Here is a 25,942-nt window from a genome sequence, read left to right as displayed (position 1 = left end):
GAGGATGGAGCTCTGGAGTTGAGGTCCGACAAGCCACACAAGGGAAGCTGGGCCGATCCAGGAACGGTAACTAGTAACTCAGCTCAAGTGCCCACTCTTCAGATCAGCTCGGTGCACATTTACAGAGTGCCCCCTGGAGCCAACTGCTGCTTATACCTGCCCCTCACTCCCTGTACTAAGTTGGGTCAGTGTATGCGATGCTGGGGTGGCCCCCAGAAACCCTTGAACCCGAGTAAGACCAGCCTGCCCCCACTGGATTCTCACACCACGACATGTGCACGCCTGCCCTTCCCAGCATGTCCTTGTGCAGATAAAGGGCACGGGGGGGGGGGGGCGGGGTTGCTGACTCAACGGTCAGGCACCTCCACTGAGCACCAGCTTGCTACCGTGAGGGGGAAAAGAGACCACACCCCCTGGATTTCAAGGTGCTCAGTCTCCTAGGGAGACAACCAGGCAAACCTCACACCACGGTGAATGGCAACAGGAGCGTGGCCGGGTGCGAAGGGTGGGAGAGCCGGCGCCTGACTCCCAGGGAGGGCAGGGAGGGCTTCATGCAGGGGCTGCAAGCGACAGGCGTTTGCCACACGGCCGCAGGGGGAGGGCGCTGTGTGTGAGCTGCCTGGAGGACATCCTGCGTGGGGGCCCAGGAATCTCTGGGACAACCCAATGGAACAGGAGGGCCAGGGCAGGGTCACGGAAGGCCGTGTCCGCACTTTCTCCTGGGGTGATAAGGACGCTGGAGGCACCTATGGAACACCCCCCCCCATTATCTGCCAGTAATTGGCCACACATCACCCCAACTCCAGTAGCAGGGCTGGAGAGGTCACCGAGCAGGTTAGGACACCAAGCCTCCGGGGGCTATGTAGCCAGCCAAGGACGTTCATGCACTGAGACTTCTCTGGGGCCAGTGGGGGCTTTGCAGGGGAGAAGCCGGCAGGGGGAGTGTGCGAGAGTAGGAGCGGCTCAGAGGGGCCTAAGCTCTGGAAGCAGAAGAGGGAGGGTAGGCTCAATAGGCCAACTGCCCACGAAGGAGGCCCAGAGCACACCTGGATTTCCAGGTCGGTGAGAGGGTAGCGGGAGGGGACACTCACTCAGCTGGGCAGCCGCGAGGGCGGCAGAGCGGGACGGGGCGGAGGGGAGAGGAGATGAGCTCAGCTCCGGGCAAGCTGGAGCCCGACACGAGGGTAGAGGAGTCCCCAGGACGCAGATGGAAGTGAAATGGGGCTCGGTGGAGGGAAGCGGCCTGCTGGCAGAGGGGCATGCACAGAAGTGGGAAGGCCTTCCAACCATTCGGGTAGGTGACCGAACAACCATTGTTCACCTTGGCCAGGACCCGAGAATTAGCACATTTAACTTACCTTTCAACCCTATTAAGTATTATCATCATCTCCACTTTAGAGGTGGGACCAGCATGTGCCAGTCACCTCACTAATGTCCACCATAGGAGCTGACGGTGACCGTGGAGCAACGGAGCACCATGCTCCTTCCAGGGCCCCCCACGGCCGGGCACGGCTACCCTGCGGCGTGCACGGTGGCCCATCTCCGCACAAGAGCCACGTGCTGATACGTCCGGCTCACTCGCCCTTAGAAGGTGTCCCTCAGGTTCCAATGGGGCTGGAATTGACAAGAGGCGCCAAGGGGAGGGAGCCGATCCGCTAGGATGAGCGCCCTTGTAAGGACACACACCAGGGAGCTCACTCACTCGCTCTCCCCCCTCCCCATGTCCTCCTCCAGGGCCAGGCCCTTACGAGGACTGAGGACTCGAGGACTCGGTGAAGAAACCAGCCTGCAGGCACCTTGATCTTGGACTTCCAGCCTCCAGAACTGTGGGAGATCAATGTCAGTTGTGACAGCCCCCTAGGCTGGTGTTTTGTTATGGCACCTCGAGCTAATACAGATTTGGGTATAAATTGGGTATTAATACGGATTTTTGTACTGCCACCCCCTGCAGGGGAAGCCTTTGTACAAAAACGTACAGACCAGAGAGGAGCAGAACAAATGTCTGGATAACGGGGGGTGGGGGTGGGGGTGCAGCCCGAGGCAGAACCGGAAGGTAGAGAAGGACTCCTCCTGTGGCAACTGATTCCACTCAGGGAGCCCCCCACCCAGGGGGCCAGGCTGGAGCCAGCCCAGCACCCCCGCCGGCCCCAAGCAGGAGATGCTCTGGGATCTGTGCCCCTCCTCCTCCCCGCTCTGCCACCTCCGGCACCCTGTGGGCACACCACCCCCAAGCCAAGCCGCCTCCCACCCCCTACTCTCTCTCTCTCTCTCTGCTGCTTTTGTCCTTCAACATCAGGACAAGGGCCACCTCCCGAACGCCTGCCGACCGTCCATTCCACTGCTGCCTTGGACGCTGCCCGATCCCGATTCTCTCTGTGCTCTCAGGCTCCCCGAGGGCAGGTGGCTGTTTCTGTGTCCCCAGAGCCTGTCACAGAGCAAGCGTCCCATGTAAGAATCTCCCTCATGACTCCGGGGACTGTACTAACTTGCACGACGTGGGTGGCTTAGACGAGACACTGCACACCGAGACTCGTCCCCACGCATTGTCACAGGCGCTAAGGTCCTTGTGGCATTCAGATCAGAGAAGATGAGCTGGCTGGCCCTTTCCTCTAGAGGGGCTCCTCGAATTCCTGCCAGACTCTGCCCATCTCCCTGGGGGGCCCCTCAGGCCCCTCTGACATCACAGCACGTGCGGGACCGCGGGGCTGTCCCCCTGGCCAGGAGCTCTTGGACAGCAAGCACTTCTGCGTGCCTGGCACCCAGCACAGAAGCCCCTTGAGATCTCCGGTGTGCGACTGTGACCCCCTCCTCCCGTGCCTCCCCTGGCACGTCAGGAGCACCAGCTCCAGACCCTGACCCTCCACCCTGTCGGCGCCCCTCACCTTCGGTGACAACATGGCCTGAGGACGGTCCCCCGTCTTAGAAAGCAGCAAGCCGTCCCCTGGGCCTTGGGCCTTGCCGTGCTCCCAGCCCTGCAGCCTCTCTCTGCCTACCTGGGAAAGAACAGGCCTCCCCTCCCCGCCCCCGGCTGAAGTCAGAGAAGCCTGGCCTCCAAGGGGGCAATCCCGGGCTTGGACCGATGGCCCGTGAGGTCAGACCACGACCCAGGCAGGCTCACTCAGAATCAAAACATGCAATCGATAGGCGGCGGCTCTTGAGCAACAGTGACCTCATCTGAGAACCACAGCAAGGCCTTCCTGGCAGGGAGCGGGATGAGGGACCCGTGCCCATCTCCCGGTCAGCCAGACGACTCTCCAGGTGCCCGTTCTAGGGCCTGCTCCAGACAGCGGGGTGTTTGCCCAGCACCAACGTATCTACAGCCTTCCTTCCAGACTCAAAACTCAGTTGGGGGCAAAGAACAAGCCAAAACAAAAGGTGCCTAAGAAAGGCCGAGAGCCTGTAAAGGATGAAGTCCACTGACGGGGGAGAAAACCAGGACCCAGAGAGGTGACCGGCCAAGGTCCAGGACCGGGTCTGGCTGCTCCAAGGGGTTGCGCCTGTGGCTGGCTTCCCTGTGGCATTGCCCTGGTCCCCCAGTGGATTAAACCCTGCCTACTGGGGGCAGCCCTGAGCCCTCCAGTTAATTCTGTCAATCACTAGTTCACCAGTTCCGTGGGTGCTCTGCAGAAGAATAAGAAAAAGATTTCCCAGTCGAAATCGTATCAGGAAAGCCTGAGCCAAAGTCAGTCTGACCAGGTCTCTGGACTGCAGTACTTCTCAGAGCCTTTATTATGCTAACACACACTGTGAATGTCAAGAGTCATCGGCCACAAGCCCTTGACTTCTGTTTGCACAGGGCAAGCCCTGGAAGCTCTCGTCTCGTCCTGGAACTCATGGGGACCCACCCGATTCTCAGGGGGCCTGGAGATAATGAAGCATATTACATAAACGAAGCTGACTTTCCTCCTCCTGAGATGAGAGGCAGCAGGGGCATCTGCACTGGGGATGGAGATGGTGAGTGGTAACATCTAGTTTTAAGTAACGTGAACTTTGAGTAGAAGCAAGCATCTTGATCGCTATTTTACTGTGAGCTCAAATCCTCGTGCCTTGAAGACCAGGTCTTTATGTAGAAAAGTAGCTCTCTACCTTAAGTCAGCTCCTTAGTCTAGGACCCTACAAGTTACCTGCTGGAAAGTAAGATCAGTTGATCAGTTTAACAAAAATAATTTTTTATTAGCACCAGCAAGAGACTTCAATGTCACCAATAGATTTCATTTGGCAAGGTATTTTTGCTAAGTTCCAATCTGTAAAGATCCGTGTTCCTCCTGAAAGGATTTGCTGGCCTTAATTGTTTGTCCTAAAAGTATTTGCTATTTGAGCAGGCTGGAGCAAACCCAAAACAAATGGTTCCTTTTAGCCAGGAATGGCCTACTGAGGGATAAGGACGCTTCCCACCCCCAACCCCCCCCCAGCCCCCACCCCCGCAAGGCTCATGAGAGAAGAGCCCTTGTGTGAGTGGACCCCAGCAGGGCCACACAAAGCTAAGCCTGACATATAAGCTGCCAGGGTCCACAAAACAGCCAGACTCAGGAGACTGGGCACTGAGGACAGACATCAAAGCCCCAGGAGCAGACCACAAGCCAAAAGATACAGAAAGTCCACCTTGAACTCCAGAGCCAGAGGATCACCCCATTCCTGGAAGCATGCAGTGCTGGGCGGTGGGGGCGAAGCAGGGCAGACACGAGAAAGAGGGAAAAGGAATAAAGGTGATGACAGGTCATGTGGCTCTCGTGACCCAGGTGCCAGGCTGTTACTAGAGAAATCCACCATGACCCGATCACCACCACACCCCGAGGACCAGACTGAGAGTCCACCTTCCCAGGGACATGCAGGCGTCACACCAAGCACACTCACGGCAAACGTATAACCTACTCTTTAAATATTTCATTTTTTCCTTCAAACCTGCAATGTAATAAGGGGGAGTTATTATATTGCATGAACACATGAAGCCAGGTTCAGATCTGGGAGCACCAGCATTTCCATTCGTCAATTTAAACAAGCAAATAAAAAAGCCTTATCGTTCCCAAGAGGGAGAAACTATGAATCGATACGTAAACAAATGAGCCATGTTAGATACAGAATTTACACTCCCATTTTCAGTGTTCGGACATAGAGTCACACGTTCCGTTGACTTCTGCGGAGTTCAAATGCCTAATTCTAAAGTCTCCAAAGTCGCCAAGCTTGTGTCTTGCACATTTGCAGCGCACTCAGATTGTACGTACACAATTAATGGGCCCGAATGTCTCTGGAATCTGGGGTCTCTTCTCCCACAGCGCAGGAGAAGACAGAAATTCCAAACGCGAACACACGACCCAGAGCATGTTCAGTCTAACTCTCTGTGTATTTACTGGGCACAACTTAAAGACTTTAAGTTTTGAGGCTTTTCCCGGCCCCTGAAGGCATTTTCCAGCCTCACCTGGGGAGAGGGAGAAATGGGTTGGGCTGGGTGGGGGTGGGGACGGGGGTGGGGGATGGGGGGAATTGTCCATGCAGGATAGAACAGAAGCTGATAGAGAAGGCAGGCAGATCAAACAACCCTGAGACCCTACTGACCCCATTCTCCCTGCAGGTTTCTACAGGGTAAAAAACGCCAGATGTTCTAGAAATGCCACAGCCAGGACCATCCACAGGCCAAGGGGCAAGTGTCCTGCTGAGCTCAAAACGGGGTGTACAGCTCTGCCCAACGTGTCCATCTAGATGCTCCACGGGGCCGGGTCCCTGCACCCTCGACAGGGCGAGCGATGGGCTAGAACCGGCTGAGAGAGGCCTGGATAAGCACACGCCAGTGACCTACCTCCGTTGGCCAGGAGGTTCTCTGGAACCTTCCCCTTGGCGTCTTCCATGACTTCTACCACGCTCTGGGCCATCTTCTTTATGAGGCTTTGGGGAAAGAACACAAGGCTGTTAGGCTGGGAATGTGCCCTCGGAATCCTCTTGACACTTCCCCCCCCCCCCGGGGGGTGGGGGTGGGGGAAGCGATGGGCACCACCCTCGGGGGGACTCTTTGGCAATATGTAGGCAGAAACTTCCTATGTGCAGAGCCCTTGAACCAGTATTTCCACTTCTGAGAAACTATCTTAAGGAAATAGGGTGAACAGAAAAACCTTTCTGAATAAAAAGATGTTCTTCGCAGCACTGTTGCTGAAAGTAACACACAGGAAACCATGGGAAGGTTCAACAATAGGGGATTGTTGGAAGCAAATGGGAGGTCTGACTGAGGGACTGTTGCGCACGCACTGGAAAGGTCTACAAAGAATTCCTAATACCGTGGAACAAGGCGCATATTATCACGTTACGTGGAAAAGAACCAAGATACAGATTTATACGGACAGCACACGGCTGGACCTACGTGGAAATGTTCTTCCCGCCTTGTGTATTTTCAATGATAATCCATAATGATAATTCAGCACTGAATTAATGCGAAATGTAATTCAGTATGCTTTTATCGTTAGAAAATCAGAACCTGTACGTCTCCACTGAAGGCTTCAGAAAGTACAAGAAAGGATGAGCCGGCAAAATATACTGAGCTGTCAAATCACTATGTCGTACACCTGAAACTAATGTGACATTTGAAGATCCGAAAAAGAATAAAACAAAAGCGTCCCCCCCCTCCCAAAAAACCCAAAAACAAAAGTATGAGAAAAGAAAGGGCAGGGCAGGATTTCAAGGCAGAAGGACTCAAATTCACATGGCTCTACCAGTTACCAAATGTATCATTTTTTATTTTGTTTTTAAATTTGAACTGGGCTCCACACCCAACCTGGGACTTCAACTCACCACCCTAACTAAGATCAAGAGTGGCATGTTCTACCAACAGAGCCAAACAGGCACCCCCTGCAGCTTTTTTTCCTTTTTTTCTTTTCTTTTAGGATTTTATTTATTTGTCAGAGAGAGAGAGAGAGAGAGTGCGTAAGCAGAGGGAGGGGCAGAGGCAGAGGGAGAAGCAGGCTCCCCACTGAGCAGGGAGCCCGACGCGGGACTTGATCCCAAGACCCTGGGATCATGACCTGAGCCCAAGGCAGACGCTTAACCAACTGAGCCACCCAGGCGCCCCACCTTTTTCCTTTTTTTTTTTTCAAAATAATCTCTACACCCAAGGTGGGGCTCACAACTGACAACCCCGAGATCAAGAGTCGCACGCTTTTCCCACTGAGCCAGCCAGGCGCCCCCGAATGTGTGATTTTGGACAAATTTGTTTAACCTCTCTGTGCCTCAGTTCTCTTCTCTGTAAGACGCAGATTATACCCATTTTGCAGGATTATTATAAATATTAATATAACTAAGCAGACTCCGAGGGTCTAGCAGCAGAGTGTCTGCTCCTGGGGGCTGAGCCCTGAGAAGTCCGTTGGAAAACATGCCAAACTAGGACCAGAGTCAGAAAGCTCTCAAGATCCACAGCTTTGCCTCAGGCCACCTCTCCACCTGCCCCCACCCCCAGGAGGGAGGCAGCCTTTGCAGGGAGCCTGGATCAGGTCACTGAATTGCAGATGGGGAACACGGCCTTCTGCTGTTGCAGGGACCAGCCATGCTGGCTACTCAGAGCATGAGGCCAGGGGCCTAGGGACCAACACAGGAAACTGAGGCAGAAGGGCACTGAAAGGTCCCAGATTTGAGGGAGAGAGAGAGGAAGAGAGGGAGAGAGGGAGGGAAAGAGGGAGGGGGGAGGGACGGTGGTGGAGGGAGAGAGGAAGGAACTTGTTTTCCCATCAGAGTAATATGTATTCATGGTTAAAATCTGAAAAATATCCAAAAAATGAAACCATACTCCTCTGCGCAAGAGAAAACACACACTTTGCATTCTGGAATATTTCCAAAGCCTTAACATGTCCATAGCTTATGTGAGCTGAGATTTTCTTTTGATTATCACCTACCACTTTAGTGGAGCCTACCAGGTACCAAATCTCTGTAACCATTACCTCATTTAACCCTCACAAACCTTCTTGAAGGCGCGTATTATCATGAGGCCCAGCGAAGTAAGTTGACCCCATTCGCCCACCCGGTCCGTCTGAGGACTCCGAGGCTCTCAGCCACTCGGCCACGCTGCTGTCCACGGTCACTGAGACCCAACCTGGACTTAAATCTCTACAAATGTGTTGGCATTTCCTAGAACACTAGCTTTGTACTGTACTAATTATAACGAATTATAATGACCCTACTCATTAGTTACCCAACTAATCTCATTCTGTTTCCTCAGCTGTCAAATGGGGACGGTACTGCTCACCTCACAAGGTCATCTGTGGAGCTCGATGCAAAGCCTGCGCGGTTCCGGGCGCACGGAGTTCGTGGCAAGCATCACATGTGCTCCAGGCAGCCTGGTGGACCGCATCCGGGTCTCGCCTCTGGCTCATGGAGAGATTCGGCAGGAGACTGGGGAGGGTGGGAACCGTGAGTCTGGTTCCCTCTCAGTTCCCAGAACTTCTCTCCGCTCTTCCCCTCCAGCCTTGGGGGTGTGACAATGCCTCTCCATCTGCCTGGGTTTGTACACCATCCCTTGTGGGTCATCTACAGCCCACACGCGACTGTTCACCCCTTTATCAACAGACTCCTCAAATTCTGCGTGTCTTCTGTTAGCTGTTAAGACCCTGACTTGCTAAATTCATTTATTCACGTGTTCACTCATTCATTCAGCAAATTCCATATGTTAAGCAACTGGGTGCCCAGCGCTGTTCATGGCGCTGTGAACTGAACAAAATCCCTGCTCTCAGGAAGCTTCTATTCTCATGCTGTCAACAATTCCTCTTTATCATTGCTCTGGTGGTGCATCAAGTCGCCACCTCCATATCCTCTGTGGCACTGTGAGTAACTGCTTACCTAAAGGTAGTAGTAACTCTCACCCCTACCCCAATGCCCGACGCACGGCTCAAGAAATGTTTGTTGAGCGAATAAGTAAATTCTGACACTCCCCGGCACCTAAATGCCACCACATGCTTGCTTCCTCAGTCAACTGCAAAAGAGAACTCACTCCTCGTTTTGTTAACGACTTCTTGCTGCTCCCGATTCTAGGCCGTATGGCGCTTTTCACCGTAACAAGATGGCCGCACGCGTGCCCTCAGGCGTGTTCACCACCTCGGAACATCGCAGAATAACATGGTCTGATGAAGTTTAACTGCTGGGAAGCTCCCTTACTGCACAGAACAAAAGGGGCCCGCACTTAGTTGTGATGACTAATGACAGTCCTCAGCCAACTGTGACCTTACTGAATCAGAGTATTTTTCTCATCAGAAAGAACCTAAGAGACTACGTGACGTTTTACTTTTCTGACTCCATGGTTCACGGTCAACACATTTCCGTGAACAGAGCTTCCCAGTTCCTGGGATCTATCGCATGGTATTTTGCTGAGTGGCTGTATCGTAAATATTTCCCTACTCGTGACACATGGGTTGTTTCCCCCGTGATAGGATGTTGCAACGATACCCGTATTTTGCCCACTTGTGTAGGCAGAATGAGCTGTTAAAGAGTAACTAGTGGAATAAAAGGCATAAACATTGATAATTTTAACAAACAGGCCAAGCAACTCTCCAAATACACAGAGCCGGCATACACCCCCACCAACATTGGGCAAGAGCGCCTGCTTCCCTAAACCGTCGCCAACATCAGGTGTCATGAATGTTTCATCTCTGCCGATCTGATAGCTGAAGAATTATATTGCATTGTTGCTCTGATTTGCATCTCTTTGATCATCACGGAGGCTGGACATCATTTCATAGGTTTGCTGACACTATAAATGGTCTGTTTTCTTCTTCTGTGAATAGCATGTTCATGCCCTCCTTTGCTGGTTTTTCTGCTGGTTTTGTTCCTTTTTAAAAAAAAAAATACTGACTTGTAAGGGCTCTTAAGTACCTCAGGAACTCAACTCTTGAGACAGTGCTTTGAGCTGGGTAAGATCCCCATCTGAAAGGTGAAAACATGAAGACTTACATCGCCGAAAGTCACCCTGTGCAGGGTGACACATGTCAAAGCAGAAATAGATCCCAAATCTACACGACTCCAAAGTCCTTGCTCTTCAATGCTAGTTTAAATTACACTCAGCACTTTCCTCTAAAGCACTCGATGAAGATGTATACTAATCCATAAGGGAGGATGTGCAAATCGTATCTTTAATTTAAAAAGCAATGCAAACACCGTGTAGTCTTTTTTTTTTTTTTTTAAAGATTTTATTTATTTGACAGAGACAGCGAGAGAGGGAACACAAGTAAGGGCAGAGGGACAGGGAGAAGCAGGTCCCCCGCGGAGCACGGAGCCTGATGCAGGGCTTGATCCCAGGACCCTGGAATCATGACCCAAGCCGAAGGCAGATGCCCAATGACTGAGCCAATCTTGACTGGGGTCTTGGGTACATCAGTGTCTGTCTCGCTGATGTAACTAGAGGAATTCTGGAGTTACGGAAGGCTTGCAAATTCCAGGGGGAAGGCTTGAACCATAAATTGTGGTTAATTTGGGCCAATTTCGGCTCTTGGCACAGCAGCAGCAACCCTTTCCAAACCCTCAGCCACATGGGAGGCCGTTGTGTGTTCCTGGAGCAACTTGCACACAATCTGTAGGAGCCAGGGTGGGCGTAAAAGACCCTGTTCTCGAGATACTGGGGATCTGTGTTCTGATGGCTGCTTTTGATCACAGAGGTACAAAGAGCGGGGTGGTCAGTGTAGTTACCCCTCCCCGCCTACTCCCACAAACTCCTCCCCCTTCAGCTACACAGACTTCCAAGGGACTTAAAGAGCCTGTGTCTTTCTCTCCCCTTCATTTTTCTTTTTCCCATTTTGGGAGCCAGACACGAAGATTAACATTCAAAAACAACTGTGCATATTGGGGAACATCAGAAAGTGAGTGTTCAAATCCAGGGAAGGGCTCAGAAAAGACCTGAGGACACTAAGTTTATACCTCAGGCTGATCCTTGGCATACAGCCTGTAACAATTTAAAATAGTAATAATAAACAAAACTAATACAAAAAAACCCCCAGCAAACTCAGGGGAGGAGGATATGATTTCCAGAATTACCACATTAGTAGATTCAAATGTCCAGTGTTCAGTAAAAAATCACAAGGCAAAGAAACAGGAGAGTATGGTCCATTCAGAGGAAAGAAAGAAATGAGTATGAGCTGTCTCTGAAAAAGAAATGATGGCAGATCTACCAAAGACTTAAAAAACAACTGTTTTAAAGATGCTCAAAGAACTAAGAGAAAACAAGGAGAAACTTAAGAAAATAAACTATGAACAAAATGGAAGTATCTGTAAAGAGATAATACCCCCCCCAAAAAAAATTCTGGAGCTGAAACGTATAACTGAAATGGAAAATTCACTAGACATATTTCAAGGCAGATTTGGGCAGAAAGACTCAGCAAACTTGAAGACAGGACTTGGAAATTATCAAGAAAGAGAAAAGATGGAAGAAAAGTGAATAGAGCCTAAGGGACCTGTGGAACACAGCAAATGCACCAATATATGCATTGTGGGAGTCCCAAAAGAAGAAAAGAGAGAAAGGAGCAGGAGAATATTTGAAAAAAATAAGAACAAAGCCAAAGCACTCACACTTCCTGATTTCAAAACTTACTATAAATCTACAGTAATGAACATAGTGTGGTACTGGCATAAAGACAGACATAGAGACTAATGGAACAGAATAGAGATCCCAGAAATAAACCCTTATATATATCATCGAGTGATTTTTGACAAAAGTGCTAACACCATTCAATAGGGAAAGAACAGCTGTTTCAACACATGGTGCTGGAAAAGCTGGATATCCACACATAAAAGAATGAAGCTGGACCCCCACCTCACACCATATATAAAAATTAACTCAAAATACATCAAAGACCTAAATGAAAGACCTAAAACTATAAAACTATAGAATAAAACATAGGGTCAAAGCTTCGTGATACTGGATTGGGCAACGGTTTCTTGGATATGACACCAAAAGCACTGGCAAGGAAAAAAAGAAACTGGACTTGACGAAAATTTAAAACTCTGTGCATCAAAAATATCAGCAGAATACAAAGGCATCACACAGAATGGGAGAAAATGTTTGTTATATATCTGATAAGGGAGTAATATCCAGCATATATAGAGAATTCCTAAAACTCAATCACATAAAAACAAAACTCTACTCAAAAATGGACATAGGACTTAAATAGGTATTTCTCCAAAGAAAATAAAAGGCCAACAAGCACCTGACAAAATGCTCAAAATCGCTAACCGGCACTAATGGGGGGGACATAGGTAAAATGCTTGGAAGGGGAGCAACAAATTGCTCATAAACATTTAGGATAAAAGCTCAAACTCATTCACTGTGAATTATTTTTCACTTATCAGATTGGCATATTACAAAGCTTTATGATTTCAGCCCTGGCAAGTACCCTGGAAAACCAGAACACCAATGCCCTCTTGATACGAGGTATCTACTGGTACAGCCTACTCACCAGAGTTATTTTCAGAGCAACTATCAGAAGTTTTTAACACTTAATATATTTCTGCCCAGGAATTTCACCTCTGGGAATTGATTCTTCTGATAATCTTTGCTCCTGTGCACAAAACCCTCTATGCAAAGATGTGTGCTACGGCCTGGTCTGTGACTGTAAAGACGGGAAGCCATCTCTGTGGTACCAACCAGGGACCCAGGTGGTGGTAATGGAGCACCAAGAAGTCTCCCAAGAAGAACGAGGAAGGTCTCTTATGGATGGCCATGAAAGGCTGTACCTCTTGGAGTAAAGGGGGGAAAGAAAATCATAAGTAGTACCTGTGGTTATGGTCACCTTTTTGTAAAAACAAAACAAAAAGACATAAAAAAAAAAAAAAAACACTTGTATTGTGCATGGAAAAATCTAGAAAGACTGGCACTATATTGTTGAAATGGTTTTCTTTGGGGAATAGATTTGCAGAGGGGGGGATTTGGATTTTAAAATTATCAGCATGTATTAATAATAAAAAAAAGAAGAATGGCGTTGCAAACAAAACAGAGCAATAAAGTATATAAAGTACTAAGTCAAGAGCATGCCGCCTGCGCTCAGCTGGTTGAGATTTCTTTCAAATTAATCTTGCTAGTCAAATGGGGAGCCACAGGGAGTAAGTGAGAAAGATGGAGGCACCATCCAGGTGTGAGGCAGGGCAGGTAGGGTTCTGATAGGGGGGCAGGCCTTCAGGAGCTGGGCAGGCCGAATCCAGATGCTAGGAACCTGGCGGGTGAGGTGTCAGGGAAGGGGGGCTGCCTGTGGCCAGGTGTGCAATGAAAATGCTCTGTTCAGGGGCGCCTGGGTGACTCAGTCGGTTAAGCGACTACCTTCGGCTCAGGTCATGATCCCGGAGTCCCGGGATCAAGTCCCACATCGGGCTCCCTGCTCTGCTTCTCCCTCTGACCCTCTTCCCTCTCGTGCTCTCTATCTCTCGTTCTCTCTCTCAAATAAATAAATAAAATATTTAAAAAAAAAAAAAAGAAAGAAAATGCTCTGTTCTTTCTTTCTGAGAACACCACGGGGCACCTCTCAGCGCTGCTGATTTTCGGACCCTGGGCTCCAAGGGGGCCATTCCCCGGGGCCCTTGGGACACAGGATGGCTCAAGAGCTGAGAGCCCAGTGGGACAGGGACCCCTGAGATCTCTGTCTACCTCCTGTCCTCCTGCAATCCCACGCTCTTCTGACCATCTGTCGTGCAGGGGCCCAGGCCCACCCCAGATGGATGATGCGTACACAGTAGAGGGCTGAGCTTCACTCACGGGCTGATCTTCACTCACGGAAATGCCCCTGTCCCAGGGCCCCAAGCACAGAGGACATTCTTCCTGAAGGGTGGCCCCACTGGAACCATGCACAGCAAAGCTTCGTGTTTCCTCCCTCCCGAGCACCCCTGTGGACCCAGCACCCCACCTTGGCGCGAGGACTGTCCCCCACCTGCCCCATGCCCTTGCCTTGTGGGAAGAAGGGCTGTTCCGCACACCCAGTTCTCCATGAAGGGAGCGTGGCTGTCAGTTTCCCAGGCCCTGAGTGCATCCACGGGAAGGGAAACATAGGGCTCCCCCTTCCCTGGGTTTTTTGGATAATTCAGGTGAAAGCAGACTGATGTTGGTCTGGTTTTCAGAAATGACTCCATGCTGGGGAGGAGAGGGCCCACAGGCTGCAGGGAGGGGCAGAGGAAGTTTCCACAGGGTTTGGAAGCAGGAGTAACAATAGCTTTTACCTAGTGAGCTGACCTCGGGCCCCGGGCATTTTGTGTACATATATACGTATGTATCTATAAACCAATGACAAACGAGGCAAGGCCACAGTGAGCTCCGGAAGCTGAGGTTCAGAGACACCAAGACCCTTGCCCGAGATCCCTTTGCTGGTGACCCTGACATTAACTAGTACCGTCCCCAGGCCCCGCCCCGGCACAAGCCTCCGTCCACCACACCAACCACTCTCAGCACCCCAGCAGCCAATGTGTCCCTCTCTGAATAACCAAAACCCCAAGCACACCCCACAGATGGAGGGGCTCTGATCGGCCCAGCCTTCCCCTGTAGCCACACAGGAACCCAGAGAAGTGAGGCCCAGAAGCTTCCACCCCGCTGGTGACTCACTGAGCCCCTGGGCACCTCACCCTGCTCCTTTGTCTCCGCTTCCTCCTCGGCCAAAGGACAAAGAAATCAACATGCCTTGCAGCAATCATCAGGAACATGTGACTGGACTGTGATTCTGTGACTTTGTTTTAGTAAAAATAAAGGTGCAGTGAGGCCTCTGAGACGGTTCCCCTCTCTGGACGGCTTTGGAGGGCTCTGGTCACAGAGATACCATGCTTTGAATTCTGGCCTTGTCCCTAAATGGCTGGGGACAAGGAAGGCCCCTGGTTCTTAAGTGTTATTGACATGCTCTGGGGTCCCGCAGTCTTCTAGGGGTCATGCGACAGTCCTCTGGGCACCTGGATCAGAAGGGCGACTGGAATTTGAGTTCTGAAGCATTTTCTAGAAAAGTCAATCCACCAAGCAGCCCGGGCACCATGCCCAAATGCAGGGGCCCCATTCACACCCAGTTGGGCCCAGGGCACACAATGCGAAGAGTGCCCCCAGAGCTGTGCGACCTGCAGCCCACCCCAGAGGATGAATGGACAAAGGCCAGAGCAGGCAAATCACAGAAACAGAACGAAAAATGGCTGGTGAGCCCCTGAAAATATGCTTCCTCTTGCTGGTTAGCCAGGAAATACACATTAAAACAACCACCCATCATTTGCATTTAGCCAGGTAAACCAGCAGAAGTTTTCAAAGGCGCTACATGGACAAGGGTATGATGAAACAGCACTGCCTCACCACCTCACTGTAAACAACTTAGCAGTATGTACAAACAGCTTGAAATACGCCTATATCCTTCGAACCAGTCATTCCACTTTCAGAAATTCCACCGTAGGACATAGCCAAAAATGAAGCTAAAGCTTTATGTGAAGGTATTAATCAGGGTAGTACTCTAAGAGAATGAAGTATTTTATTACCACGAGAAATAAAATGAAAGAAGCCCTCCCACCATTAAAAGTCCTTGACATGATGGGCACCTGGGTGGCTCAGTCATTAAGCGTCTGCCTTCGGCTCAGATCATGATCCCGGGGTCCTGGTATCGAGCCCCGCATCGGGCTCCCTGCTCAACGGGAAGCCTGCTTCTCCCTCGCCCACTCCCCCGCTTGTGTTCCTGCTCTCGCTGTGTCTCTGTCAAATAAATAAGTAAAATCTTTTTAAACAAACAAACAAGTCCTTGACATAAGAGTCATGCCTGGGAAGGGTGACTAGAATATAAGCCACTTACCCAGAATCGTCTCGTGGGGCACGGAGGGAGACCCAGGAGAGGTGGGGACCTACTCGAGGGCACACAGCCCTTAGGTAGCAGACTGGAGCAAAAACAAGACCTCAATTTTAGAGTAATAATTGAATTTAATAACTAGTTTTTTTAAAACCTCTCATTGAAATCCGTTATCTGCACCAAGAGAATTTTTTTTTTTTTTTAAGTAAGAAGACAGCTGGGGCACCTGAGCGGCTCAGTGGGTTAAGCGTCTGCCTTCGGCTCAGGTCTCCTGCGATCGAGCCCCCCCCCGTCAGGCTCCCTGCAGAATGGGGATTCTGTTTCTCCCTCTGCCTCAGCTTCTCCCCCCGGCTTGTGCTCTCTCTATCGTTCACTCTCTCTTCTCTCTCAAAATCCAAAAAAAAAAAAAAGAAAGAAAGAAAAAGAAAGCAATAGACTGTTGAGGCAAACATTTCCCCCAATGTTGCAGAGGTGCTGGGGCTTCTGTGGAGCCTTGCCAGCCAACCCTACAGGACTCGTCCCATAGTCGATCACCTTCTAGGGCCTCGTCAACACACATTTCAGGGCCAATCTGCAGGGAAGGCGTTTCCTCTCTTGGTTTCCCTGAAAATATCCAGGCTTTCTATTTGCCTGAAATGCCCCCAATGGGCAAATCCATAGAGTGAGTGGCCAATGACCAGCGGTTGGTGGAGTAGAGGGGTAGGGGTGGGGGAGGTAGTGGAGGAGGGAGTGGGTGGTGACTGACAGGCATGGGGGTTCCTTCTGAGATATGACCACGTTCTGGAATCAGACGGTGGTGATGGTTGCATTACTACGTAAATATAATGGAGACCAATGAATAGTACACATCAAAGAGGTAACTATTACAGTGTGTGAGCTGTATCTTAATTTTTAAAAACAAGCCCCCACCGGGGCGGCCTGGGTGGCTCAGTTGGTTAAGTGACTGCCTTCGGCTCAGGTCATGATCCTGGAGTCCCGGGATCGAGTCCCGCATCGGGCTCCCTGCTCAGCAGGGAGTCTGCTTCTCCCTCGGACCTTCTTTTCTCTCGTGCTCTCTCTCTCTCATTCTCTCTCTCTCTCAAATAAATAAATGAAATCTTTAAAAAAAGTAAAATAAAATAAAATAAATAAAAACAAGCCCCCACCTTTCTCTTGGCTTTGAAGGTGAAGACCCAGCCTGGAGGAGAATGTCAAGGACGGACTTGGCCCTTTACACTGGGTGTCATCACCTTCTCCACAGTTCCTTGCCTCTGCACCCTTCTTTTCCATCACCGGTGGATGTTAAAAGTTACTACAATCTGTCCGAGCCCTGCCCTGGGTCACTGTCCTAGGCAGGCCACACCATCTTTCTCCATGTTCCCTTCGAAAGCCTCCTCTCTGCTGGTCTTGCCTCTCCTAACCTGGCCCCCTCCTATCCATGCCGCCCATGGCAACCCGACAAATCTCTAGAACGACATGGTTTAGCATGCCATTGTGTTTAAACTATGTCAGCGGTCTCCCGAGAAGTTCAAATATTGACGCGCAAGCTCCTTGGCACAGTTTCCAAGGAGTACATCTGCCTGTCCGGCCTCCTCCTCCTCGACCCACCCACCCCTGCCCTCCCCGCACCAGCCTTCTGGAGGCACCTGGGCTATCCTGAGCCACCTGGATGCTACTCACCGTTTATAACAGCCCAAGCACCCCTCCTTGTGGCAAGTCACCCCTAACAAACACAACACAGTGTCGGGTCACACCCCCGCCCAGTACATGTTGCTTCTTGCACTCAATAAAAAACACACTGTGTCCATTACGTCCCAGGTGGTGTTACAGGGAGATAGCGGTGAACAAAACGACCACAGGAGCTGCCCTTGTGGGGCTTACTAGAAACTTCCCTCCAGCACATCACTTATGATGCTGTCAAAAGGGTTGGTTTCCTTATCTGGGTAGTCCCATCAAAACAAACAGGTCTCTGAGAAATTATTAATTGTACCACCACTAGCTCCAGCAAAAATACAGTGGTTCTTGGAAAATACACAGACGCCCAGCAAATGCTGCCTGGATGGACGCATGCCTACGACGGGAAGGAGGTGTTAGATCGGCGCTCCTCAGAGCCAGCATGGTCCGAGGCCATCTTTGTTTTGTTCATGCATCACACAGGATTGAAACGATCTCTTCACTCATCTACCCCATCTCCCAGCATGTGAACTTTCCAAAAGAATGGCCATTTCCTTAAAAACAACAACAACAACTCGGTATTCCCTATGTCTACAAAATACTAAGTACTCAGTGCAATTGAAACAGCCAAGTTTAGCCCATGATAAGGGGGCCAGGTCCCGGGACCACATGGGACCCCACGCTTTAGAAGGTCCCAATGTGGCCTTCCTCCAAGCCACATCCATCCCACGGGGTCAGGAAGCAATTCAAAGATTTGAGGGTCAAAAGGGATGTGTGTACCCACACTTTGTGTGTCCAGGACCCTAACTGCCTCAACGGGTAGGTATTTACCTAAGAGAAATTAAAACGTATGTCAATACAAAGATTGTACACATGAATGTTCATAACACCTTTCTTTTTAATAGGCCAAAACCGGGGTGCCTGGCTGGCACAGTTGGTTGAGCGTCTGACTCTTGATTTTGGCTCAAGTGATATTCTCAGGCTTGTGAGATGGAGCCCCGCAACAGGTTCCACGTTCAGCGGGGAGTCTGCTTGAGATTCTCTCTCTCTCCCCCTCTCCCTCTGCCCCTTCCCCCATCACACACTTGCGTGTGCTCTCTCTCTCTCTCTCTCAAATTAACAAACAAATATCCCAAACTGGAAGGCATCTAAATGACCCCCAACAGATGAATGGATAAATTGGGGCTCACCCCTGAAACAGAATACTACTCAGCAGTAAATAATGACTGTTAATAGACACACAACATGGGTAAACCTCAAATTAATGATGTGGAATGGAAAACTCAGACCAAAAAAAGGGTATATACTGTATCATTCTAACTGTATAAATGTTCTACAAGATGCAGTCTTATAGTGACAGAAAGCCTATCAGTGTTGGAGGAGCTGTGAGAAAGAAATTGATTACAAAGGGGCACAAAGAACCTTTTGGCAGGGAAGGGATATGTTCATTACCTTGACTGTGGTGATGCTTTCATTGATGTGTCTATTTCAAAACTCATCAAATTGGACACTTTGAAAACCTGCTATCTATTTCTTGTCATTTAAGTCTAAAGAGAGCCATTAATGGGAAAAAAAAAAAAAAAGCTACTATACCCAGGTAGCATTTCTGAGCTGTCAAGTTCATAAAAACCCAGTATTTGACAACACATTTTAAGAGAAAGGTTTAGGGAAATGCAGACTCTTCTTCATTGCGGGTGGAAATGCAAAATGGTCAATGCAGAGAAATCTGGCAACATCCATCAAAATTACAAAAGCACATGACCCTCGGACTCAGCAGTTTGCTCCTGAGAATTCACCAAGCAGATACACCTGTACACCCTTCCCTGCGAAGTATAGGTGCCAAGATTATACACTGCAGCACTGTTGGTAACAGCTCCCTTCCCCATAAACATAAATAAGCCAGTGTCCATCTCTGGGGCTGCTTAATATTAAACTATGATGCCTCCCCCATGTGGAATGCTAGGTAGCGCAGAAAGAGAGACAGCTCCTTATGAACCAACAGGAGAAATCTCCCAGGATATACTGCTAAGTGAGAAATAAGCAAGATACATAACAGCATGTATGGATTACTATTTTGTATTTAAAAAGGGGAAAGAAAAAAATATAATACCGAAATTTTCTTGTGTCTGCATTAGGAAGCACCGAAAATGTATCCAAGCAATTCATAACGCTGGTTTTCTTGAGCAGGGGCCAGGGAAGGGGTCAAACCGGGGACGGGAGGGGGTGGGGGGACAGCATTAAGGGAGATTTCTCATTGTTTTTTATCTTGGATGCATGTAAATAAAAATTTTTTTATTATAAACTTTTTAATATACATTTAGAGTCCCTGGCCTGGAGATCAACTTCCTTGAAGCACGTCAAGATTAAATGGGGTCACAACTCGTAAAGAGCTCACTGAACAGTAGCAGCCTTCCTCGCCATCTCCAGCCTGCCTGCCTCAGAATCACCCTGAGCCCCCAAAACTGCAGGTTCCGAGGGCGCCTGGGTAGCTCAGTTGGTTAAGCGTCCGACTCTTGATTTCAGCTCAAGGTCATGACTTCAGGGTCTAGAGATGGAGCCCTGCGTGCGTCAGGCTGCATGCTCAGCAGAGTCTGCTTAAGTTTCTCCCTCCCTCTGCCCCCACCTCTGTGCTCTCGCTCTCGAATAAATAAATAAATAAAATCTTTAGAAAATTAAAATAAAATAAAGTGCAGGTTCTGGGACCCCACCCTGGATGCGCCCAATCAGAATCCCTGGGGGGTGGTGCCCAAGGACCTGTATTTTTTTTTTTTAAGTCCCCAGGGGATCATACAGGCTGAAAGAGGAGGTCCGTGACCTTCTGATGGGGCAGATGAGGGACATGTATTCAGTCCGTGTTTACTCAGCTCCCACTATGAGTCAGGCGCTGTTCCAGAACCTGCTTTCTTGGGGCTTATATTCTACAGGAAACAAGCAAAGACAAACAAGAAAAGTATTAAATAGTGGCATATGGAATGCAAGTATCAAAACAGGGTGGTGACCTGGCAGGACTAGGCAGACAGCCAGGCTGGAGAAGGGCGCTCTGACGGAGGTGACATTTAACCTGAGATGGGGATAACAAGAAGGAAGCCGCCCTGCAAGGGTGGGGGGGCCTTCTGGGTCAAGGGAAGTTTGAGCGTGACCCAGAGCACGATGGAGTGAGGGTGGTGGTGGGGGCGGTGCATGAAGGAGCATCTGAGGGCCCGACTCGTTAGGGCTCTGGAAGCCAGGGTCCAGAGCATGGATTCTATATGGAAGGCACTGGAAAAGCCACAGAAAGGTTTCAAGCACCAAAGTCATGTGACGGGGTGTTTTGAAAAAGACGACGCCGGCTACCACGGGGAGAGTGGCTCAGTGGGAAGCAGGGCTTGGCGGGGGAGGAGTTTGTTGCAGGAATACGGGGGGGGGGGGGGGGGGGGGGAGGTGCCTTGTGTGAAGATGTGGCTCTGGACATGCCGAGACGTGGATGGGTACGGGCCCAGTTTGGAAGGTGGTGCCCACAGGGCTCCATCCTTACTGGAGTCCCAAGTGGACCGTGGGCCTGGAAGGAACACCAGATGCCTGAGCAGCAGGTGCGTGGGCCCACGAGCCTTCAACTGAGGTGGGAGGGGCCCCAGAGAGGAGACCCTATATACGTACTCTGTCTGCTGAGAATGATACTCACTTAGGACATGAAGCCAATTCCAAAAAAGGACCATTTAAAGCTGCCCCTTAAGCTCTTGAGAACAAGAAAAGGCTAAGTGGCTTCCATCTAGTTGAGGTGTGAAGAGCCAACAGAGGGCCGAGCAAACCAACGTGGTTGGGCTGAGGTCTGGACGAGGGTGGAGCCATGGGTCCCAGGAGTTGGTCAAGATCTAAGATGTAAATAAGTGCCTTATACTAAATTTAGCCTCTAGGGGATTATTTTGTGGATTTCACAAAGTGGCCTCCAGCTGCCCCTGACCCCAGGCCTGCTGCATATAAAGCAGCCGACCGACATTCCTTCCCTGCTGGCCCGACTTCTGGTTCGGTGAGAGTTGCTGGGAGAGCTGGGTGGTGGGGGGAGGGGGACCGTCAGGGCCTGAGTCACCTCAGGCAAAGCAGAGCGTCACAGCAGGGCCTGAAGGAAGGGATGCAGGCAGGCAGGCAGGGGGCAAGTGAACTGCCCCGGCTGAGGCCTGGGACAGAAGCAGGTAGACCAGGTTAAGACCGGACACGCTCATCGGCTACATGACTTTGCACAAGCAGCTTCGCTCGGGGAACTTCAATATTCTCATTTATAATGGGTGGATATCCACCCGGTTCCAAGGACGGTGGCAAAGATTTCGTGAGGAAATAAGAGAAATGAGAAGCACCTAATACCACGCCTGGCACACAACAAGGGCTCGGTGAAAGGCAGCCGCCAGAACAGGGTGGAGTGCAACTCCACACAGAAAACAGGACTGAGGCACACACACCATCAAGTGACAAGCCCCAGTGGAGTGACAACTGTCATGGCCTTCGTGCCTCGAGCACGAGCGGAAAACTGCAACACGTATGAAAGCGTGGATAGAGCAGATATGAAAATCCTTGCTAACTGTTGTTCCTATGAATACGTATCAGCTCTAGACAATGAGAACAAGAGAATGCACCATCCTAGGCACCCATGGGACACTCAGGAAAAGCAGCAATAGGGGAGGTCCCAAGAAATGCAGGTGTTCAAGCCCCACCTCAGACCTACCGAATCAGAAATTCTGGACGTGGAGTCCTGTAATCTAAATTTTGTATGGGGGAGAGAGGCGCAGAGAGAATCCTAAGCAGGCTCGATGCCCAGCGAGGAGCCCAATGCGGGGCTCGATCCCACGACCCTGAGATTATGACCCCAGCTGAAATCAAGAGTCGGACATTGACGGAGCCACCCACATGCCCCTCCAGTAATCTATTTCTTAACAAATCTTCCAGATGATTCTGAGGCACACTGCAGTTTAGGAGCCACTGATTTAAGTGGTCTGGCAGTGGCATGCCAGGTGTAACTGCGGAGCTTGTAAGAAATGCAGAGTCCCAGGCTCAGCCCAGACCCACTGAGTCGGAATCTGCATTTTATCAAGATCCCCAGGGCGTTCATCTGTGTGTGTGAGCAGCTCTGTCTAGAGCTCTAGCCCAGCCCTAAGAGAAATGTAATTGAGCCACACGTCATTTAAAAATTTCTATAGGCACGCATGGGCGGTTCAGTCATTAGCATCTGCCTTCGGCTCAGGTCATGGTCCCGGGGTCCTGGGATAAAGCCCCCCATCGGGCTCCCTGCTCCGCGGGAAGCCTGCTTCTCCCTCTCCCACCCCCCCTGCTGGTGCTCCCTCTCTCGCTGTGTCTCTGTCTGTCAAATAAATAAATAAATAAAATCTTTATAAATAAATAAATAAAAATTTCTAGTAGCCACATTAAAAAGAGTAACAGTGAAATTAATTTTAATGTATTTTATGTAACCCAATATCCAAAATATGATTGTTTCAACAGGTATTAGGATTTGGGGGGGGGGGTACTGTGTCTTTGAAACGTGATGCTTCATACTTTACACATCTCATTTAATTAGCTACCCCTCAAGTGCTCAAAAGTCCCCTGTGGCTAATGGATGCCTTGTGAACAATATGGAAAAGAGTACAATTTCCAAATTCTTTTTACGAAGCCATCATCATTTTTACACCGATACGTCTTTCTAATTTTGCGCTGTCACACGACAGACCCATTGAATATTGTGGTTAAAAATGAGGACTCTAGAGCCAGACTCTCTCTAACCCTAACCCCTAACCCCTAACCCCTAACCCTAACCCCTAACCCCTAACCCCTAACCCTAATCCTAATCCTAACCTAACTCTGGACTCTGGAGTCAGACTCTCTGGCCTCTCACCTTAGCCTCAATAAGGAAATTCAGTTAAGTTTGTGGGTCATGAAATTAAGACATGAAAATCCTTATTTATAAACAGTAAACATTTCAAGAAAAGATCTCATTTCTAATAGCAACTACATAAAAAATAAAATTTGGGGGAGAAGAGTCAATGAGATACTGTGCAGGACCTCTGCTGAAGGAAACACGAAAGCTCTCTTCCAGAGCAACAAGAAAGAGAAGTCAACTGAAAGAGGGGTGCCTGGGTGGCTCAGTCGTTAAGCGTCTGCCTTCGGCTCAGGTCCTGATCCCAGGGGCCTGGGATCGAGCCCCGTGTCGGGCTCCCTGCTCGGCGGGGAGTCTGCTTCTCCCTCTCCCACTCCCCCTGCTTGTGTTCCCTCTCTCGCTGTGTCTCTCTCTGTCAAATAGATAAATAAAATCTTTAAAAAAAAAAAAAAAGAAGTCAACTGAAAGATGCACTGTGCTCATGGAAATACTCCCAATGGTAAAGATGTTAATCCCCCCTAATTTCAGTGTAATCTCACATGAATTATCAACAGGATCTTTGCACCAACCATGTGAAAGGTTCTGTCCTACATGCTTGGGATTTATCTAAATTAAAACAAACAAACAAACAAACCTGTGCTTAGTAGATAACCTCCTAGTAAGGTGTTTCAAGGTTCGTAAATATTAGGGCTGGAGCATGAATGTATGTGTATTTTTTGTTTTGTTCTACCAAGGAAGAATTATACAAAACCCTCACAAGGATTGCCTATGGGGAGAACACCTGGGGTAAACTGCAACTTTCTTTTTTTACCTTTGTATACCATTTAAATTTTTAAATGTTTACAAATACTTTGTAAAATGTCAGTGTTAATTATCTGAGCAATGAACAAGACATGAGTTAAGACATTTTAAAATGTGTGTATTTAAAAAAAATCGTAACGATGATGACTGGTGAAATCTGGATCAAGGCTTTATCCTTCCTCTGCTGCCGTGAGCCATTCCAGCTCTTTCTAGGCGCATCCCTCTGGGCACGTTTGGTTCCTCATATGGAACACCAAGGCGTTAGATTCGCTCTCTAAGGGTCTCTGCAGTTCTAATATTTCTCGATTCTTTCTCCCACTCATGCATTCAGCTGGTTTTGGAGGGCCTACAATGTTACAGGTGCAAGGGATCTAAGTGTGCCAATGACTAGCCTCAGGGACCCTAGAGTCTAGCTGGAAGGCTGGTATTTAAGCAAATGATCCCACAAGAAAATGCACGCGTGCATTGCAGTAAGCACCATGGAGGAGGGGGCGTACCCGGACAGGGGAGATCAGCAGGTCTGAAGGCAGGAGGTGGGGCGGCGGGGGAAGAGTCTGGGCGAGCTGAGCAGCATGACAGGTGTTAATGGGGGTTTACAGGGAGGCGGAGGTTGGAAACAGTCATTAAGTGGAGAACAGCGAACACCTACAGAAGGGCTGCCAAGCAGCTTTGAGGAGTCTAGAAAGGCACACAGCATTAAGGGGCATTCAACTGATTATTTGTCTAATGAACTGAAGAAATGTCATGTAGCTAGGGTAATTTTTTAAATTATATTTTTTAAAATATATTTAAATATATATTTTAAATATATATTTATAATATTATATTAAATTTAAATTATATTTAAATTAAATTATATTATATTTATATTTTTAAATATATATTCCAAAATATATATTTTGGAAGCCCTTAGAAGAACCCATTCCCTAAGATCTGCATCATTAAGCAGACATTGGCACTCAGATATATAATCTGTGATCCACATCTTTGAGCTAACCCTCAGTCAACTTCGTGGAACCCCAGGGGTAAAGAAAAGCCACCAACTATTCCACAAGCCAGGTACAGTACTCAGGGGCAAGCGACAGTCACCAGTGTGCCCCAGGAACCCATGGGGTATATCTGAGTGCCGAAGCACCTGTGAAATGTAATACTTCGACCCGCATCGCAAAAGAAGCGAAGACCCTGGGAAGAACTCCAACAGTGATAATGGTGGTGGGGGGGGGGGGCAACAAAATCATTTGGTTTCTCAAATGTTCACGAATTACAGGGTAAATACAGAGTAAATTAACAAAGGCAGCATGGGGAATAAAGAAAGAAAAAAAAAAAGGCAGTAACCAAAACCTGCCTTCCAGCTACATGGAAAAACACTCTAGTGCCCCAAGTAAATAAATAATAAAAGGATATGGAAACAATACACCTTGAAAACTCTCGCCCCTCCTCTGTTCTCCTGGCCAGAAGCAGTGCTGACAGGTTTGCGCTGCCTGGGCTACATAGCCGGCTAGCATTTATTTATCTAACAACACCCGAGTCCCCAGTCCCCTTTAACGAATCAGGCAGGGCATTTCAATGACCTGAAGCCCGTGGGTTAGCGTATCCCATTGTTTTACTCCAAGTTCCAGCATGAACTCCTAAGACAAGGTACCCTGGCTCCTGGACTAGATAAATGCTAGAAATACGGGGTGCTCAGATCACACGATTTTCCTCCCTCCCATCCCCCACCGTAGGAAGGCTCTTGAGACTATATACCCACAAGGAAAAATAAAACAATGCATAGCCATTCTCACCACGCCTAGCCCTGGTTTTTGAAAACACCTCAATTCCTATCGGTTCTATCTGTTTCACAATGATATAGCCTTAACCTTGCCTGCTCACACATTTTCATGTTATTTCTTAAACACATGCT

At 49.2% G+C, this 25,942-nt stretch overlaps 1 protein-coding gene across 12 annotated transcripts in view; it reads right to left on the bottom strand.

Moving 5' to 3' along the window:
• The window catches only part of ATP6V1C2 (ATPase H+ transporting V1 subunit C2), a 52,863-nt gene that overhangs the window by 20,107 nt on the left and 6,814 nt on the right, over positions 1-25,942 (bottom strand). For 6 of the 12 annotated variants that reach the window (XR_003524445.2, XM_027620613.1, XM_027620616.1 and 3 more), the window contains exons 4-5: positions 5,795-5,880; positions 4,873-4,902 (exon numbers count right to left, since the gene is read on the bottom strand). Coding sequence is in view for 11 of the 12 variants with exons in the window: in XM_027620613.1 (XP_027476414.1) it covers positions 4,873-4,902; positions 5,795-5,880 (116 nt within the window). In the remaining variant the exon portion in view is untranslated. Of the gene's footprint in view, positions 1-4,872; positions 4,903-5,794; positions 5,881-8,221; positions 8,368-8,962; positions 9,098-20,187; positions 20,315-25,942 lie in introns of those variants that run through there. The other 6 variants (XM_027620614.1, XM_027620620.1, XM_027620622.1 and 3 more) reach the window with 5 other exon arrangements.

The sequence above is a fragment of the Zalophus californianus genome, chromosome 8 (assembly GCF_009762305.2).
Source record: "Zalophus californianus isolate mZalCal1 chromosome 8, mZalCal1.pri.v2, whole genome shotgun sequence".
Lineage (NCBI taxonomy): Eukaryota > Metazoa > Chordata > Mammalia > Carnivora > Otariidae > Zalophus > Zalophus californianus.
This window is presented reverse-complemented; position numbering and strand designations above follow the sequence as displayed.